Source organism: Scyliorhinus canicula, chromosome 3 (assembly GCF_902713615.1).
Source record: "Scyliorhinus canicula chromosome 3, sScyCan1.1, whole genome shotgun sequence".
Classification (NCBI taxonomy): Eukaryota; Metazoa; Chordata; class Chondrichthyes; order Carcharhiniformes; family Scyliorhinidae; genus Scyliorhinus; species Scyliorhinus canicula.
In genome coordinates, this window is record NC_052148.1 from 85,087,894 (window position 1) to 85,108,204 (window position 20,311).

General features: G+C 43.7%; 1 protein-coding gene across 5 annotated transcripts in view; it reads left to right on the forward strand.

The window, feature by feature from the left end:
* rusc2 (RUN and SH3 domain containing 2) overlaps positions 1–20,311 on the forward strand; it is a 182,986-nt gene that overhangs the window by 84,455 nt on the left and 78,220 nt on the right. For all 5 annotated transcript variants that reach the window (XM_038790837.1, XM_038790838.1, XM_038790833.1 and 2 more), the window contains one exon: positions 10,927–12,931. In XM_038790837.1, the coding sequence (XP_038646765.1) occupies positions 11,014–12,931 (1,918 nt within the window). In that variant the 5' untranslated portion in view covers positions 10,927–11,013. The remainder of the gene's footprint in view (positions 1–10,926; positions 12,932–20,311) is intronic.

The following is a 20,311-nucleotide window of genomic DNA, read 5'->3' on the forward strand; positions in this document are numbered from 1 at the left end:
ACATTCCGGCGCCTGTTCGGGGAGGCTGGTACGGGAATTGAACCCGCGCTGCTGCCTTGTTCTGCATTACAAGCCAGCTATTTAGTCCAGTGTGCTAAACCAGCCCCTTGTACTGGCGGGTAGGCTGGAGCAGTGCCTCCCGAAGGTGATAGGTGAAGATCAGACGAGGTTCGTGAGAGGGAAGCAACTCTTTTCAAATGTTACAAGGGCATTGAATGTCGTTATGGCACCGGCAGAGGGGAAGGAAACAGAGGCGGTTGTAGCACTGGATGCTGAGATGGAGTTTGACCGGGTAGAATGGGGATACTTGATGGCAGTTCTGGAGTGGTTTGGGATTGGACCAAAATTTGTGAACTGGGTAAAGCTACTATATAAGGAGCCGAGGGCGAGTGTCCACACAAACAACATCAGCTCGAGATACTTTTCTGTCCACCATGGGACTAGGCAGGGATGTCCTATATCCCCCCTGCTGTTTGCTCTCGCGATTGAGCCGTTTGTCATCGCATTAAGAAGTTCCGGGGTATGGAAAGGAATAGTGAGGGGGGGGGGGGGGGGGAATAGAGCACAGGGTGTCCTTATATGCCGATGATTTGCTGTTATACGTGTCGGAACTGAGTTTGTTGATGGGGGGAATATTGGAGCTGCTTCGAGTGTTTGGGTCTTTCTCCGGGTACAAACTAAATCTAGGATGAGTATTTTGTGGTGTCTTGACCGGGGGTGGGGGCAGGGATGGGGGGGCTGCCATTCCTTAGGGCAGGGACTCACTTTAGGTACCTGGGGGTGCAGGTTGCCCGGGAGTGAAGGGGGCTTCGCAGGTACAACATCACTAGTTTGGTGGGGAGAGTGAAGGCTGATCTGGCAAAGTGGGATCGTCTCCATCTGTCACTGGCGAGTCGAGTACAGGCGGTTAAAATGAACGTGTTGCCGCGATTTCTGTTTTATTTTTCAATGCCTGCCAATTTTCCTGCCAAAGGCTTTTTTCAGAGAGATTGAGGGAAGGATTACTTCGTTCATATGCGGAGGGAAAGTGGCCAGAGTGAGAAAGGTGCTGCCACAGAGGGGAAGGCAGGCAGGGGGTTTGGTTTTCCCGAACCTGATGTATTACTACTGGCCAGCGAATGTGGAGAAGGTGCGGAGCTGGGTCAGAGGGGTTGATTCCCAGTGGGTCAGAATGGAGGAGTGTTTGTGCAGGGGGTCGGGATTGAAAGCACTAGCAACAGCGCGCTTCCGATAGTCCCGGGGAAGTACTCAGCGAGTCCGGTAATAATAGCTTCATTGAGAATTTGGAGGCAGTTTCGCCAACACTTTGGCTTGACCCTGGCAGGGTCAAGGGAAATGCTAATTCGGGAGAACCACAGATTTCAGCCAGGGAGGTGGGATGGAAATTTTCGGAAATGGGAGGAGAAGGGGATTAAGACACTAAAAGATTTGTTTCTTAGGGGTTGGTTTGCAGGACTGAAGGAGCTGGAAGCGAAGTATGGGCTGAAGCAGAGAGAAATGTTTAGATACATGCAGGTTCGACATTATGCCAGAAAGGGCATACAGAGCTTCCCGGTGGAGCCGGCCTCCACATTACTGGAGGAGGTGCTGACGACAGGGGGACTGGAGAAGGGGGTAGTGTCAGCGGTTTACGGAGCTATTTTGGAAGGGGAGAAGGCACCACTGGAAGGGATCAAAGCAAAGTGGGAGGAAGAGTTGGGAGAGGATATAGAGGAGGGGTTCTGGTGTGAGGTGCTCCCGAGAGCCTCCACCACATGCGCGAGGTTGGGGTTGATACAGCTGATACATCCTCGCCCTCACGAGGGCGAGGATGAGCCGATTCTTTGAAGGAGTAGAAGATGTGTGTGCATCTTGCGGAGGGGCCCCGCTAATCATGTTCATATGTTTTGGTCCTGTCCAAAACTGGGGGATTACTGGAAGGAGGTTTTTAGGGTAATTTCTAAAGTGATGCACGGGAAACTGGACCCGGGCCCCCGGGTGGCCATATTCGGGGTGTCGGACCAGCCAGGGTTGGAAATGGGTGGGGAGGCAGATGTTGTAGCCTTCGCCTCATTGATCACCCGAAGGCGGATCCTGTTGGGATGGAGCAGCCTCTCCACCCTGTGCCCTGGCATGGCGGGGGGACCTGTTGGAATTCTTGACTCTTGAGAAGGTTAAGTTTGAACTGAGGGAAAGGATGGAGGGGTTCTACAATTCATGGGCATTGTTCATCACTTTCAAGAACTGGATAACATCGAATATTAGTTGGGGGGGATGGGTGGGAAGGTTGGGGGGGGGGGGGGGCGGTGTGTGTTGGTGGTGACTGGGTGATTCCTGATTCCTTTTATGTCATTTGTTTGTGTGAACATGCGGGCTAATGTTTGGGGTTTGGTGGGAGGATGGGATCGTTGTTATTGATATGGGATTTGATATATTTGTTACTGATTATTGTTTGTTGTTGGTGGGCGTAAATTTGGAGAAAATGTGGAAAAGGAGGAGAATAAAAAATATTTTTAAAATAAACAACATTATACTCAGGTTCCCAGGTGATGAGTTATGACAATCCTGTGAACAGTGAAAACTCCCCCCGCTCCAGCATATGTGCCAGCATATCAACATTTCGTTTCATTTCTTGACCAATTTTCAACCTAGTTTAAACAGATGGAATGAAAAGGATCTCTCTTTATTGGCTCTGCATGACTTGTCTGAATGATCTTTCACATTCCCAATCAGTTTTATGCACTGTTCTGGAAATTGGGATGTGAGAGGGTGAAGAGATCCACTTGGGAGTCCTCCACAGAGATTGCGATAAGGATGTGTGCAAAAGAGATCAGCAAGCAATAGAGAATTTTGGGGCTTAAGAAAGTAATAAGATTGGGAGAAGTAAGGATATGAAGGCAAGGAGGGCTCCCATTCCAGGAATTTTAGTTTCTCGGCCAGGATTAACAATAAAGTGCCTGAAAGATGAAGGTGCCATTATTGTAAACTAAATAATATGCTAAGATTTAAGGTGATCATAATTATTGTAGAAAACAAATCTTAATTCACAATTTTCTGGGTTTTAATGCATAATGTTGTAGTCAATTTGTTCAACTGCACAGTATTTTAGTTTTGGCAATGCAGCAACAGAGCACTAGTGTTGGTCAATTTGACAAGACAAAACTCAATTCAGCATTACAATAGTACAACCTTGGCTGTATTCAAGTTAATATAACATCTCTCTTTCAGCTGTCGGTTTAAAGCAATACACTAGAGAACTGATTCAGAACAGAATGCTGTACACGAGGGAGAAAGTGGGCAACTGGAGCAGAGGAAGTTCTGCAATTGGAGAGCAGGTTCTGCAGCAATTTCTTTGTGACCTGCAGATCTGTGATTTCCTGTATTAGCAAGCTGACTTGCTTCTGTCATTTCTTGCACATGCCCTTTTGAAGCTCCAGATTTGATGCAAAGAATTTAACTTACAGTGAGCACAATTCGCTAGTATACTTTTGTCTCAGATTTTCCTTTTTCAGCTTTCAAATTCATTTGTGCAAGAAAAGATCTGTGTGCACTGCGACCTTTAAATAGCCTTGGGTATGCTATTTTTGCAACGTTTAGAGTATCTTTATAGATTATCTCTTGGACATTTTTCTATGTTTCTGAAATCTGTAATGAAATTTAATACAGTTTTTCTCCATCCTCAGGATGAAGGTTGTTTTTCAAAGCATGCCAAGTACAATATTTAATAGTGTACATGATACACAATGAAATAAGGGACTGAATTCTCCGGCTATTCGCTGGCGACAGGATTCTCTGGTCCGGCCAGCAGCGCACCCCCGCTGTAGGTGTCTTGGTGATGTGGGATGGGTTCAATGGGAAATCCCATTGGCAAGCTGCGGGAGTAGATGATCGCAACAGCGAACAGTGCGCCAAATTCTCCACCCTCGCTAGCAGCATAAGCAGGGCGGATTCGCAACGGAGAATCCCGGGCCAAGTAATTTTAGTAAATTAATAAAATCCAGCTCATTCTATAGATATATGAATGCAATATTTAACTGCCAATGACCCATGCACAATCTGAATATGAAGAGGCTTGATCTTCCTATTCACCCCAGAGATAGCAGTGCACCATGCATGCTACCTGTATACAGACCCGAGAGAAGATAATTAAGTTCAAGAATCTGTGAGGTATGATAAATTGCTAACACATTGCAGGTGGATGGCATGTATCACAAAATGTAGTCTTTCTTCAGTTTGCTGCAAAAAAAAAAGATGTAGTTGGTTTGTTATGCTCTTGACGTAGCATAAGCTGCTTCCTTGATGTGCACTCTGACAAAGGAAGGTTCAGACTTGGAGATAGCTTTAACACATTTATTGAACTGTTAATGATTCTCCTACTTGGATTCGACTCTCCTGTTAACCCTGCTATAGCTACTCAGACTGACGAACCAGTCTGCTACAATCCAGGTGGTGGGTGTGATGTGTTTCAATCAACCCTGTATGCACTCACTAAGAGTCTTCACTAGAAAGAGGAAGATCATGTGTGCTGTGTCCTTTTATATGGGTTGGTGTAATGCCACCCTGTGGTAGTGTCACCTCTGTGTGTGTCGTGAATGCCCATTGGTCATGTCCTATCTTACTGACCTATCGGTTGAATGTCTGTGTGTCATATCACTGGTGCTCTCTCTAGTGTCTATCTAGTCTTCGTGTATTTACATTAACCCCTTGTGTATTTACAGTGATGCATATCACCACATCCCCCTTTTTTTCATGTTACATATTTTCTGTACAGTGTTAAAGAAAATTGAACAAAAACAGGTAGATAAGTGATGCTCTGTACAAGTTATGATAACAGTGATCATGATACAATAAGTCCAAATCATATGTATGATTCCAAAATCCATTAATTATTATGGTTGAGTGTCTTTCTTGTTTGGTTGGTGAGTTGGTGATGTTGATGGTGGCATGTCCTTGTGAATGCCATCAGTGTCCCTGTGCGTAAGGAACCAAGAAGTGGTCAAATCACTTCATTGTCTGATTTGGAGTCTTTTTTTTTCTTCCGATGCTTGTGGTAGCGATGTATGCAATCTGTTCTGAAAGCCGGGTTGCCTGTTGGTAGTGTAGCAAACGTGAATTGGTAAGATGCATCGTCCTGCCATGGTATGTCATTGTACTGAGCTGAGCAGTAACAGTGTCCCGCATTTGCAGAGTCATACCATGTTGTACCAGTCGTAGTTCCATTGTTGATGTTGTTTTTGCGCTTGTTGTCGACGTTGTTGCCTTTGGAACGCTTCGTGTCGTTGTCTTTGATGTGGTTTTCATAGGTTGTTTTGTTGTGTTGCTTGGTTTTGTTGTCGTGTTTGCTGCTCTCAAGGACCACACTCTGTGGTAATACGAGTCCTTCATACAGTTACTCGTGTCAGCATGCTTTGTGGCATCTGCTATTTTCTTGCGCATGCCCTCACTGGGTTTGCGGTGCTCCCCGTCTAAAGTCATGTCCGGCTTATGTGAATCAGCTTTGGCATGTCGATTCTCCCCGCCTGGAGTCTGGTCCGTTTCACCTGAGTCAGTTTTGGTTTCTTGCCGCTTCCCGTCCGGAGTCAGTTCAGGTTCACTTGCATCTCCCGAGGTTTCTTGATGCTCCACGTCCGGAGTCAAAACGTTCAGGAATGCATTTGCTTGTGGAGAGGCACGAGCGAATGAGGTTTGAAGTAACGTGGTGTCACCGGAGTCACCAGTAGTCTCATTGTGATTGTCGAGTGCCTCTGTACATTCTAGCTGAGGTCTGTCACGTTGCACATCCTGTATGGGAAGTGGGATGCCGTCGTCACTTGTCTCACATACAGTGGGTAGAACCTCAGTGTCTTCTTGTCGTTCACTTGAGCTGGGTAGACTGTCTGAGTCTTCGTCTTGTTCACTGCAGCGTGGTAGACTGTCATAGTCTTCTCGCTGTGCACTTGAGCTTGGCAGACTATCATAGTCTTTCTGTTGTTCACTTGAGCATGGCAGACTTGCATTGTCTGCTGCTGGTTGCTCAGAGGAGGTTGCTAGACCCTCATGGTCTTGTTCACGCACGGACTGCGCTCTGGAGTCGTGCATTGCTTCTATTGTGGAGTCTGTCCACGAGCTCGCTGTGGAGGCTTGTGTCACTGGAGTCACTTTCTGTGTGGAGACGTGCAGTTGTTGTCTCGCTGTGGAGTCTTTCATCGCTTTCTGTGTGGAGGCTGGGACCCTTCGTGGTGCGTGGACCACTCTCTGTGTGGAGTCGGGAACCCGTAGCAGTGTGTGGACCACTCTCTGTGTGGCAGCAGGCTGCTCTCTGTGGGCTTGTACCGCTCTCTGTCTCTTGGTGTCAGGCCGCAGCATAATCCTGCACTCACGAGTCAGGATGTCATGTATGGTGGGCTGAAGATTCCCCAATCTGAAGAACTCGTCTTCGGGGTCTTCAATGTACAACACGTCTAGTTGTGGTTCGTATTTGGTACTGGGGTAGCCACCTCCCAAGGTGAAATCTTCGTGTGAGTCATTATCTTCCAAGACCATATCATCACGTTTTGTGTCGGGGCTGGCATTAGGCCTGCAACGTCCAAAGAAGAATTCAAGGTCTGCGTCATAGTCTTCAAGGACTGTATCATCTCTTTGGGCGGTGCTAACTGCTTGTTGCAGGGTTCTGCGGAGGTTATTTTCAGCTACTGGTCGAATTTCAGGCATTGTGCTGTCGTCCAGGTGAAAGAATCGGGTTTTACAACTTTAAAACTTTTTTCGTGTTTTGGGACATTTCCCCTTTAAGTGGGCGTGGTCTGGGGCCTCTGATGTAACCTACCTTCGCCTCGTGGTGAGTTTAGGCACCTCTTTTACTGTTTTTTCTTGTATGTTCCTCGCAGAATTCTTGGAATTTGTCCAGGACTGCATGGAAGTCGCTGTTCTTTTGCCCCTTTAAGTATTTGAAGGTCTGGAAGATTTTAGCTGCTTCTGGACCCGCAATGGTAAATAGAAGCTTTATTTTCTCAGCATCCGCCACGCCATCTAGGTTGGATGCTACCAGGTAGATCTCGAATCTCTCCCTGAACCAACGCCAGTTTTCACTGAGATTGCCTTGGTACCTGAGCTGCTGTGTAACTGGAATCCCGAACATCATCTTGCCTGGGTGCTGTTGCTGGTTGTCACTGTCTGCTGAGTTGTAACTATATGGATTTACACAGGTCACTCCTGGATACCATGTTTTGTTATGCTCTTGATGTAGCATAAGCTGCTTCCTTGATGTGCACTCTGACAAAGTGTGATGTTGTACGAAGTAACTAATGGCATTCTGGGAAAACCGGTCAACTTTTGGTACAATGTAAGAAAAGCCGAGCTCACATAACCTAAAGCCTGAATAAGATCAGGAAAGGTCAAGTTGTTCCAAAAACTGCCTGACTCTGTTAAACTCTGATTAAACTAACTCGTCATAACCCAAAGCAGTCTAAATACGACAAGATAGGCCAAAACTAGTCTCTTATGATACTTAAACAAGTCTGCTCCATTTCTTAAACATTCGATCAAAAGACAAGATGATGATATGAGACCCCGAGTCCTGAAAGGTCAGCAAGATGACGCCAGTTTTATGATATTGCTTATGTTTTTACTTCTGATTGAATTCCTGACCAAGCTGTATTCACGTAATCTTGATTCATATAATGTATAAATATTGTCCTTTTTCTCTGTAACAGCGCAGACGTGGGAAGGATCCAGCAGTTTGTATTTGACTGCTTTCCGACTCCAAGTTTCAGCCATTTCTGCATGCAGTTGTAATTCGCAAATAAAGCTTTGTTTTGTTTTCTTAATGAGCGTTGTTGAATCTTTCTATCACAGTCCAGAAGCGGGAAAAATATTGACAATGACAAAAGGAAGGTTCAGACTTGGAGATAGCTTTAACACATTTATTAAACTGTTAATGATTCTCCTACTTGGATTCAACTCTCCCGTTAATCCTGCTATAGGTACTCAGACTGACGAACCAGTCTGCTGCAATCCAGGTGGTGGGTGTGATGTGTTTCAATCAACCCCTGTGTACTCACTGAGAGTCTCCACTGGAAAGAGGAAGATGGCATGAGACACTGAACTAGCAGTTTATTGGCCGTGGGGCAGGCAGGGTCCGTAACTCCTTACCCATCCCCTATATTGTAAGGGACAGGTCAAGGGTGCGCAGGATGTCAGTGAGCTAGCAACCTACTTTGTTTTATCTGCCACCTCCCCCGCCTTCAAATACGTCGGATGGGGCTATAACATTCACCTCGATGACTTGCTGAAATGTCAGTTACAGTGAAAATGGCATAAAGGCATGAAGAGACATAAGTATTTAGCCTCTCAAGGCCATTTTGATTTTCATTTGGGTTATGCCCAATCTGTACAACATTTCCATTAAATACTTTTGAAGTCTTAACCTGAGTGAACAGAAAATAAAATAAAACAGATCAACAGATTGCATTTTGTGACACGGGCCTTCTACGTGCAATGTTATTATCGGTTTAACTAACCTTGCAGATTCCTTGAACTTGGCTGTCTTCTTCAGGGTGCGGGTCTAATGGGTAGCATTCACTGTGGTTACCACCCACTATCAGGCGTGGTGTACTGTCCTCCGGATCCTTTAATGCAGAATGGTCATTTCGTCAGCAATTGAACATGACATTGTGACTACCATTTGTGGAGGAACTCTCTTATGCTTCCCATGTTGCATTTGCGTTTCTTTCTGTCAATTTACTTTCTCAGTTCCCCATTCAGCTTTCACAGGCTTAGTTCAGGCTGAATATTACTGTGACCATTTTGGAGCTGTTCAGAAATAAAACACAGAGCACCCCCCCCCCCCCCCCCCCCCCCCCCCACCGGCTTTCCTTTGAGGCCATCTTGCTCATTGTGCAAGCTTCAAAGCTATCAAGGGTCAGATATAAGATATTGAAGTTAGTTGATCATGCTGAATCTGGCAAAGTTGACTCCCCTCTCCAGTTGCATGAATTGTCATGGAAACATTGTCACTAGGATTGCCAATTTTGTAGCTTGTGTATTTCGATCATTGATAATCCTACTCGTGGCATTATTAAAAAGACATGCATCACTGTATTCCGTTTTTCACAATGTGGTCAAAGTTGAATCTACTTTTGCATTAATCTAGTTTCCCTTTTCTGTGAATGACAAGTTATGCTCTTTGACATTTTTTGCTGGATTATCACGTGTATTGTTTCTCTCAGATTATCCTATACACATACCTATAGGATGGAGGTCTGGTTTGAAGATAGGTCTACAGCACTAATTCTCCAGTCTACACTCCTCATGGCTTCCGACTAGGAATATGGAAGCCAAAGAATTGCTTCCTTGTACTTCTAAGAGCTTTTGAGAACTTGCATTGCTAAATGAAATGGTCACAACAAGCACTCATCCATCCTTGCCTGGTCTGGTCTACATGTGACTCTAGAAGTACAACAAATTGATTGACTCTTAACTGCCCTCCAGGGATAGGCAATGAAGCTGGCCTTGCCAACAATGCTTGTTTCCCATTAATTTTTTAAAAAATACAAAGGTGATAATAACCTCTGTCTCTACAGCATAGTATAATTACAAAGATATTAAATTGAATGCAGGAAAAGATCAGCCTGCCGCAGATTATGACCAGAAATCTCCTATCACTCCCAAAATGGCCACCATCCCATTTTTGGACTTTTAAAAGTTTTGTTTCACAATGGAAAATAATAATGTGTCATCTGTGTGTGTTGTGTGGGTTGAGGAGTGCATTGACAACACAGGGCACTGTGGGGAAAAACAGTAAAAATGCTGCTTTTTGAGATGCCAGAAGTAGAAAATCTAAACGGTAGAATACAGATACGATGGAGACTTTAATAATTTTGACTGTTTTTAATCTGCAGATGTCTGGACTGAGCTCTTGCATTTAATAATTTGATTGGAACTGCTTGGGTCCAAGAAAAAACTGTTTTAATTTTAATCAGTGTAGTCGGGCTATGTGACATAGGAATTGCTGGACAAGAAGTGACCGAGATTTATCTAATTTGTCCCCTTCTCACAATGGCGCATGACCAATGAGCATATATCTCAGAGTCAAGCAGCAGTTTCTCGTTCCTCATGTCGTGTGCGTGGATGGGGACTGAGTGATACTTTGTTATTGTCGATCAGTAACTTGAGACTGGAACGTTAAACTCTGTGCCTTTGATTCTGTGACCTTTGGGGATTGGCAGTGAATTCATTTTGAGAGAGAGGAAGTTACTGTTGGACCCCTGGGAGCTGTGGACTCCTAGCTGAGAATCCTTGCTGGAGCATCATCAGTGAACCATAAGGGTGTTTTTTTTTAACAACAAACTGGTAGTTTGTTGGTCACCATTAATGAACTAGCTTTATGTTCTAGATTTATATCATTACATTTTGCAGCTGACATGAAGAGATTTGAACTCGTTTCTCGAGACCAATCGCCTAGGTCTTTGGAACACTAGTCCAGTAAAGTAACCACTTTGCTACCATACCCCTAAATATCACAAGATAACTTCTATGAAGGAAACTTTGAGAACCATAGACCAATGTTATCTGTTCCTCCCAAGCATGCTACGTTTGCCACATTCCATGTTTTAAATTAGTCATATATTATGCATCCTATAATTTTCTGAAATAAATATTTGAATGAATTAACACTAATTATTTCTGCCATCTTGTCTGGGGTTTGTTCAAAAGATTGACCACTCATTCATTGAAATGTTGTTTTTTGCTGATTAGTTTTGAAGTTACCCCTTCCAAGTGTAAGTCTTGTCTCCTGCTTGTACAATTTTGGACAACTTGAAGTAGCTTGTCATGATCTACAGGCAAGGAACTTTATAAAATCCCAAAAGCAGGAAGAAAGTAATTTTATTGTTGACTTAAGTATTATTAACATGCCTAATTTAACAAGTACTGTAAAGTTCTGTGCTTCTTCTCCTTCCCTGTGTTTTCCAGGTTTCTGAGCCACATGATGCAGGCTATCAATGTGGCCACAGGGGATTCTCAATGTTTTGCGCAGCTCGACTGATTACCTGAGACATCATGGATAGCCCACCCAAACTGACGGGGGAAACGTTGATTGTACATCATATTCCCCTTGTTCACTGCCAGGTCCCAGACAGAAAGTGCTGTAGCATGGGCAAGAGACCAAACCCTTTCTACCATACTGATCTGGGAATCACGAGGACTACATCCCTGCCAGAACAGGACCTGCTTCAAAAGGAAACGTTACTTTACAGCAGCTTAATTCAGGCTTCCTGTTTACCTCCTGGGGCATCATATGAAACTGAAGACAGAATACCAAACACTAGTGAACAGCACAATTCATTACTTTTGAATGAGAATAATGATCAGGAAAGCTCCAAAAACAGTTCTTTTCATCCTCAGAATAGCAACATTAACAAGCCACAATTTGTTCTGCATGAGCGACCATTTCACCTTCATGGTGCTGAAAACAACACAAAGCAATGGAGCCCCATCATTAGACAAGGGGCTATTGAAGGTGAAGAGGAACAAACGCATCAATGTGATGGCAAAAAGTTGAATAGAACCACTGCATCAAGACCATCATCAGCTGAACTAATGGAACTACCTATATGCAATTGTGCTCATGATAGCACATCAACCTTATTCTTTGATTGCAATCAAGGGTTGGAGAGCAGCCAAGATGGATTGGACAGAAAGCAAAATTTGCTAGAGAGCAGAAGATGTAGTTGCTCCAGCCTGGATATACAACACAGCAGAAGTTGTGTCTTTTCAGATCAATCTGAGATGGATAATCAGCATATGACCTGTAACAGTGACTCGTCATGTAACAGTTCGGATGGTGTGCTGGTCAACTTTACAGCAATCTACAATAAAATGAAAAGCCAGTCAAAGTCCAACCTAAGTTCAGCTAACATGTCCCATGATTCTTCATACTGCAGCCATTCAGAAATGGGTGCATTCTACTTGGACCTACATTCATCACCTAATGAGCCAAAGAATTCAGGTGAGATTCACAATGGTGATAGTGCCATGCACACCTGTCTGTGCCATCAGCAGTGTTCACCAGCTGTTGATGACAATTGCAATTCTTACCACCTACCATGTGAAAACATGCCCTGTTCTTCTGAAAATTCCGATTTTACTGCTTGTTTTCAAAGTCAAGCAAGACTAGTTGTTGCCACACAAAATTATTACAAATTAGTGACTTGTGACCTATCTTCTCAGTCTACACCAAGCCCTGTAGGATCTTCAATAACAAGCTGCTCAGAAGATCACACAAAGAGTACAAGCCCGAGTCAACCCACAGAGTATTACCTCTTCCGGCAACCAGAAGATAAGAAGGTTAACATTGATCAATGTCTTCCGGAGAAACCAGCAGTGGACACTGCTGAAGATCGCATTGAAGGTCAAGTGTACGTGAATGTTGCTTCAAATACTTCTGGCAGGCAAAGATCGAGGAGCTATGATCGCAACTTGGATAAGAGCCCATCTCCTAGGTTGGGCTCATTAGAACGAATGTATAGCTGCCCAGGCAAGCTAAGTGATGGTCAGACAGCGACATCTCAGAGATCACCACCAAGACGAGTAACCTCATTTGCTGAAATTGCTCGAACTAGAAAACGGAGTGGAAACTCTCCACCGCTGAAAACCAGTGGGGATTCTTCCATAGAGTTCTCTCCAATTCTGGAAAATCAGAAAGAAAATAATGTATTTGTTTACTTGGACGAAGAAGAGCACCATAATTTGCCTGGCAGGTCCTCTACAAGAATGGATTTAACAACGTCCTGTGAAGCACCTTTTATTCATCGTTTCAACAACAAAAACAGTAATGCAAGTGTGTATGATAGAGCTCACCTGGAAACGTATGGGCCATGTTTCAATGGAGAAGATGGCAGGAAACTAGAACCAGTTCAGGCACTCCATCAACAAATTGAAAAGGATGCATCTTTTGACAGCAGAACTAAGATGGAAGGTAAGCCAACATCTAACTGTGAAAATAGTCTAAAAAGCCATTGTGTAATTCTTTTAAATTTGAGCCAATTCTGTAGTAAAACCAGTTTTTTGGATTTGTTCATATTTTGAATAATTGTTTTTGAACTCTGGTGTTATATATTTGAGTGCTTTTCCATTTGGCAAGAGGGTTAGCATCTGGTACTTGCATATAAAGCACAAAAGATTAAAAATTCCACGACTCGAACATATGGATATAGCTTATCACCAGTGTCAGAGTGCTGTTTCCATTCATCATTATTTTTGTTTCCCTGTACCAACCATCATTGTGGCCCATTTGTGGGAGGCTTTGTGCTTTAAATCAAGAGCTAAGCAGCACCTACCTTATCTTTTATTTATGTGAGATCTGTGGTATACATTCCCTAGATATGAAAGATAGTTTCCTTAACAATGTTATAATGTTGTTGCAATGTTAATAGTAATGGTTGTATTAACAGTGGTAATATTCTGTGAGGATTCATCTAGTCTAGCATGCAAACTCTCCATCAGTATTCATACCATGAATCTGAGCCTAATAGCCCTCTATCCTGAAGCAAACAGATGGTAGTGTAATGCTTATGTGACTAATACTCCAGAGAAAATGAGTTCAAATCCCATCAATTGAAGAATTTTGATTAATCAAAAAAAAATCTGGAAATTAAAAGCTGGTATCAGTAAAACAGGGAAAGAGTGTTACCAAATCTGACTTTCCAATCTTGCACCAATGTGTTTTCCTCTGAACGTCCTTCTGAAATGGCCTAGCAAGCCACTCCATTGTTTCAAACCACTACAGCAGCTCAAGAAGTGCCTTGCCAGAGGAGCTAGATCCTGGTGATAATAGCTGACTCTGTCAGTGACATCAGCATCCCAAGAATGAGTAAAATTAATTTTTAGATTTACCCAGCAGAAACTATAGTGTCTTAAATGTCACAAATATCTCAAGATGCTTTTCAAGAGTAAGAGAAAATAGTTAAAGAAATGGAAGGCAAGCCACAGTCATAAGAGTGTAGCCAAGCGACTGAAAGATCATAGAATTCTCATCGTATAGAAGGAGGACATTCGGCCCATCGAGTCTGCACTGACCCTTCGAATGAGCACTCTACTCAGTAACATTACCCCTTCCACCTCACCCTATCCTCATAACCCCATAACTTAACCTGCACATCCCTGGACATTAAGGGGCAATTTAGCATGGCCAATCCACCTAAAATGCACATTTTTGGACTGTGGGAAGAAACTGGAGAAAACGCACGCGGACACTGGGAGAATGTACAAACACAGACAGTGACCCAAGGCCAGAATTGAACCCGGGTCCCTGGCGCTGGGAGGCAGCAGTGCTAACCACTGTGCCAACGTGCTGCTGAGATTGGTTGAAAGGATACACCTTGTTAAGGTTTTTAAAGATAAGAGATTTGGCTGGCCAATGTCAAAAAAAAAGCAAAGTCTAAGGAGCAAAGGGGTAGCAGGATGGAACAGATTTTAGGATATGCAGAAAACCACTGCAGATCAGCCAGGGGATTGTGGTGAAAATTCAGTTTGGCCAATTGAATCTAGCCCACAGCGAGGACTAGCTGAGCTTTATGCTGGGTGAAGTATGGGAAGCCAGTAAAGTGGATATTGAAGAAATTGAATCCAGATGTGGCAAGAACTTGGATAAATGTAGCTGTGGCAGTGTGGTTGAATCAGGGTTGGAAGGTGGTAATATTACAGGTAGAAGAAAGCCATCTTCGTGTTAAGAAGATGTGGATTTTGAAGTTCAACTGTGGGTTGAATAGGATGTCAAAATGTGGGTTGTCTGGTCTGAAAGAGTGACTGGGGAGATTAAATTTATGACAGGAGCAGAAATCATGATTGCTTCTGTCTTCCTGAATCCCAGTTAAAGGACATCTGAATATCCATAATTTGATATTGGCTGGCAATCTGATGACAAGGTGATGATGGGTTGAGGGAAGGGTGGAAGGTATTTATGGGTATTGGGGCATACAGGAAGAGAACCAGGAATGATAGCTCATCGCTGTCAAAGACTTTGGCTAGGCAAGTCTTGCTGCTTTGAATAGGGCAGAGGCCAGATTGAAAACGTTAGCGAGTCTCGTGGAAGAATTGAGTTTTGAGAGTGAGACAATGGGAAAGAAACTTCAAAGGTCGCAGCTGGAGTGGGTTAAAGCCTCGGGAGAGAAGTAGCCAATATAACGACACTGGTTGTTACCTTACTATCCTTGTTAATTCAACCTTAATTAAAATCTGATGTGGGTTTCTGTTCCACTGATCCTGCTTGTAATCTTTTCCATCAACTAGTATCGTTTCATTTTTTTAAATGTTGCCTAAATTTCCTATTTTAATGTTTGATCCTCATAATCTGACATGTTTTCCATCCGACCTGCTGTCTTTCCACAGGCAGTGGAGAGAGGTCACTTTGCCTCTAGATCGAATAAATCTAACAGGGGGAAGCTGGGAGCAGGTCTCGGGTGAACCAAAAGAAGGAGGCGTGGAAACAGATCTGTAACATAATCTTTATTAGCGTGACAAGTAGGCTTACATTACACTGCAATGAAGTTACTGTGAAAATCCCCTAGACGCCACACTATGGCGCCTGTTCAGGAACACAGAGGGAGAATTCAGAATGTTCAATTCACCTAACAAGCACATCTTTCGGGACTTGTGGGAGGAAATCACGCAGACACAGGGAAAACGTGTAGACTCCGCACAGTGACCCAAGTCAGGAATCGAAGCTGGGTCCCTGGCGCTGTGAAACATCAGTGCTAACCATTGTGTTAATGTGATGCCCATTTTGGTTAATGCCAGGAATTGGGAGAATAATAGGTTTGTTGGATAAAGGCATTCATCCACCTCCTTCTTCTGCCCCATGTGTAGCCATAAAAATTACAATATCCAAATTTACAATGAGCTGCATGATTGAACCCACTGGAGGTGCTTACACTGTGTACTGCTAAGAATGTACCTGATTTTGTTTTTATACATGTGTAGTATACAGAATATTCATGAAGAATCCAAAATTTCTTGACGTTTTGAGATTGTACCAGAGCCTTGATGTCAAATGACATTCAGGAAAGCTGTTATATTGTTTCACAGTATCATTACATGTTATATTACAGTGGCTATATTGTGTGAACATTTAGAACTAAATGCTGGGACCTCAAATCCTAAGGAATCTCCCATTCTGACTTCCAGAGGAAATCGTTAGAACCTCTGGTGTTTTTCAACTGTTTCTCAAGTGTTTTCCACTGATTTCCTGTCACAGTTGGTAGAATTTCCAGGTCATGAATTTGCTGCAACACAGTGAGAATGCTATTGCTGATAATTTTAAGTAGATCTTCTTCAGAACTGCTTTTAAAAAGAAGCGGTAACATTTTGAGGTTGCGAAGTCAATGCATTACATCAAGAGTAGAACTTGCTTCAAGCCATTCTTTGGTTCTGCATGCTACGTCTCTGGTACGATGTGCCAGTGCAGCACTCACGTTCAGTGAATGATTACATTTGTGCCTAAAGGAGAATAATGTATTTTAGAACTATTATAAAAGCTGGCCAAATTACTTTATAATCAGCTTTACATCTTACTAGCTTTCAGTTCAAATGTCGATATTTATGGTGTTGTGAAACTCCATATTATCATGTCTTTTCCACTTTAAGAGGTTAATGTTCAGGCTGACTAATTATACTTCAACCAGTACTGAACTGTAAAGTGGCTATGTAAAACAGCTTTTGGTTTATTAAATTAAAAAGATGCTGAGGGGTAAATAAAAGGACTAAGTCCAAGAAGCGACATTACATTCGGAGATTGAAATCCATATACTTTTTTTTATTAACTGCAAAGGTCACTGCAGTGATCAATTACAATTTATTGTCAAATAAATCATAATGTTTGCCTGATATGTAAACCATTGTATTACTGAAAATCATGATGTATTTGACAAACCTTGGCACTGACGGTAATAGATTAAAGTATCCCCTTCAATTTTAATGAATCAGGGTGTCTGATTTCCCATGTTATGTGAACCACACTCCTACAAAAATTCGGAATCCAAGGATAGTGGCTGATTTCCACCTTCCTAACATAGTTTTTCAATAAAAGCATTTTTGTAGCTTAAACTTTTAAAATTGTGCTGTTAGCATGATGCATGAAGAAATTGAAAGAAGCCATTTGAAAATGAAATGAATGAAAATTGCTTCTTGTCACAAGTAGGCTTCAAATGAAGTTACTGTGAAAAGCCCCTAGTCGCCACATTTGTGCAATTCAATGACTAGATTACATTAATAATTCATTCTTATCTGAAAAAATTGCCTCATTCTGCAAACAATGTGTTCCACGATCAGAGAGATGAAAATATTTCACATCTATCTATGTTATTGTTACACAATTTTCAGAGTTGTTAGAATAAAGAAATGATTTACCACTGTATTTGTGGATTAGAAAGTTTATTAGAAAGAGGAAATTAGGGAAAAATCATATCTCAAAGCTTTTTTTCAGAATGCAATTTTTAGTGTGATTTTGTGCAATCCTTTTTCTCTGAATACAAGTATGTCCACCACATAAAACATGTGATTCTGATAATGCGTGAAATGTACTTTGACAGTGCAAAAAGGAAGGCAGGAAGAATAAAAAAGCAGAATATTACTCAAAGGGAGAACAACTGTAGAATTCTGATGCACAAAGGGTTCTAGGTGTTTTCATGCATGAGTCACAAAAAGTTAGTATGCAGATACAGAAAATAATTAAGATTAATGGAATGCTATACTTTATTATGAGAGGAATTGAACATAAAAGTTATGCTTCAGCTATATAGGGCATTGCTGAGACCATATCTAGAATGTGTGTAGTTTTGGTCTCATTTAAAGAAGATGTAAATGCATTGGAGGCGGTTCAGAGGAGGCTTTGCTAGATTGACACCTGGAATGAGCGGGTTGTCTTATGAGGAAAGGCTAGACAGACTTGGCTTGTTTCCACTTGAAAGTGAGGGTAACTTGATTGAAGTATGTAAGACCTTGAACATTCTTAACAAGGTGGATGTGAAAGGGATGTTCCCTCTTGTGGGTGAGTCCAGAACGAGAGGGGCGCTGTTTTAAAATTAGGGGTCACCTTTTTCGGACGGAGAAGAGGAGAATCGTTTTCTTTGAGAGTTGTGTGACTTTGGAACTCTCTGCCTCAGAACCCAGTGGATGGGGGGGGGGGGGGGGGGGGGAGGGGGGGGGGGGGGGGGGGGGTGGCGTGGCGTGGCGGTATTCATTCAATATTTTTAAGGAGAAGGTCGATAAATCCTTGTTAGGCAAGGGAATAAAAGGTTATTGGGGGTAGATGGGAATGTGGAATTCAAAGCACAACCTGACCAGCCATGACCTTGTTGAATGGCGGAGCAGGCTCGAGGGGCTGAATAGCCTACATCTCCTTTTTCGTGTGTTCGTAAAGGTGCGAGTGGAAAGCATTATTATTGCTGTGGGAAATAATATTAGGAACTGAACATCCCAGATAAACCTTGCACATTAAATAGTCCTCCTACTTAAGACAATCTCTAAAGTTCAAACTGAACTGACTGAGTGTTGTTTCCTTTCGCAGTTGAAGGAAATTAATTAATTGGCTGTTGGCGCTAACCTTTGGATTCTTTCAGATGAGTTTCTGGGGAAATCGGTAAAACTTTATGACACAAACCTTCAAGCCACAATCTGAACCTTTGATTTTAGACAGACCTGATTTTTTTTTTAAAAACCCACTTACATTCCTCCGATTTTATTTTAGTAAATTTCTTTTTTTTTAATAAACAATTTTATTGAGGTAGTTTTTGGCTTTATAAACAGTTACAGACATCATCAGAAAGGAAGCAAAAAAGGCAAAAATGTGCAAACATCCACGTACTTTCAATACTTCCATCGTAACATATTGCACAAGCCCGCTCCCCTCCCACCGGTACTACCCGCCATATTTTCCCTCCTACTCTACTCTACCCCCCACCCCCCTCCCCCCACCCCCCTGCTGACGCTCACTCTCCCGCAAAGAAGTCAATAAATGGTTGCCACCTCCGGGCGAACCCCTGCACAGATCCCCTCAAGGCGAACTTAATTTTTTCCATCCCCAGGAAACTCGACATGTCCGCAAGCCACCACTCCGTCTTCGGGGGCTTTGAGTCCCTCCACGCCGAAAATATTCGTCGCCGGGCTATCAGGGAAGCAAAGGCCAGCACATCGGCCTCTTTCTCCCCCTGGACCCCCGGGTCTTCCGAAACCCCAAAAATTGCCACCCCTGGACTCATCACCACCCTTGTTTTTAGCACCTGGGACATGACCCCCGCAAATCCCTCCCAGTAGCCCCTCAGCTCAGGGCATGCCCAAAACATGTGAACATGGTTCGCTGGTCCTCCCGCGAACCTAGCGCATTTGTCCTCTATCCCGAAAAATTTGCTCATCCGAGCCACCATCATATGGGCCCGGTGAACGACCTTAAATTGGATCAGCCCGAGCCTAGCACATGTCGCGGTCGAGTTTACCCTACTCAGGGCCTCTGCCCACAGCCCATCCTCCATTTTCCCGCTTATCTCCTCCTCCCATTTAAGTTTCAGTTCCTCTGTCTGGGACCCTTCCTCCCTCATGAGCACCTTATATATACCCGAGACTCTGCCCTCCCCTTCTTCCCTCCTAGAGACTATTCTGTCGAGGATCCCCATTGGCGGGAGGTGCGGGAAAGATGGGACCTGTCTACGAACAAAGTCCCGCAACTGTAAGTATCTAAAATCATTTCCCCTTACCAACCCAAATTTCTCCTCCAAGCTCCTCAAACTCGCGAAGCTCCCTTCCAGGAACATATCACCCACCCTTCCCGCCCCTGCTCGCCGCCATACTCGGAACCCCCCATCCATACTGCCGGGGGCAAACCGATGGTTGTCGCAGATTGGCGCCCAGACAGACGCCCCCATCTCCCCCACATGCCTCCTCCACTGGCCCCATATCCGCAGGGTCGCCACCACTACCGGGCTGGTGGTGTACTTGGCCGGCGGCAGCGGTAGAGGAGCCGTGACCAGGGCTTCCAAACTGGAGCCCCTGCACGAAACCGCCTCCACCCGCTCCCAAATAGACCCCGTACCCACCATCCACTTCCTTATCATAGCGATGTTGGCCGCCCAGCAATAATTGACCAGACTCGGCAAAGCCAGCCCTCCCTCGCTGCGGTTCCTCTCCAACATCGCCTTCTTCACCCGCGGAGACTTTCCCGCCCAGACAAAGCTCATGATCAGCCCGTTAACTCTTTTGAAGAAGGACTGTGGGATAAAGATCGGGAGGCACTGAAAAATAAACAAAAATCGAGGGAGGATTGTCATCTTTACAGTCTGCACCCTCCCTGTCAGCGACAGCGGGAGTG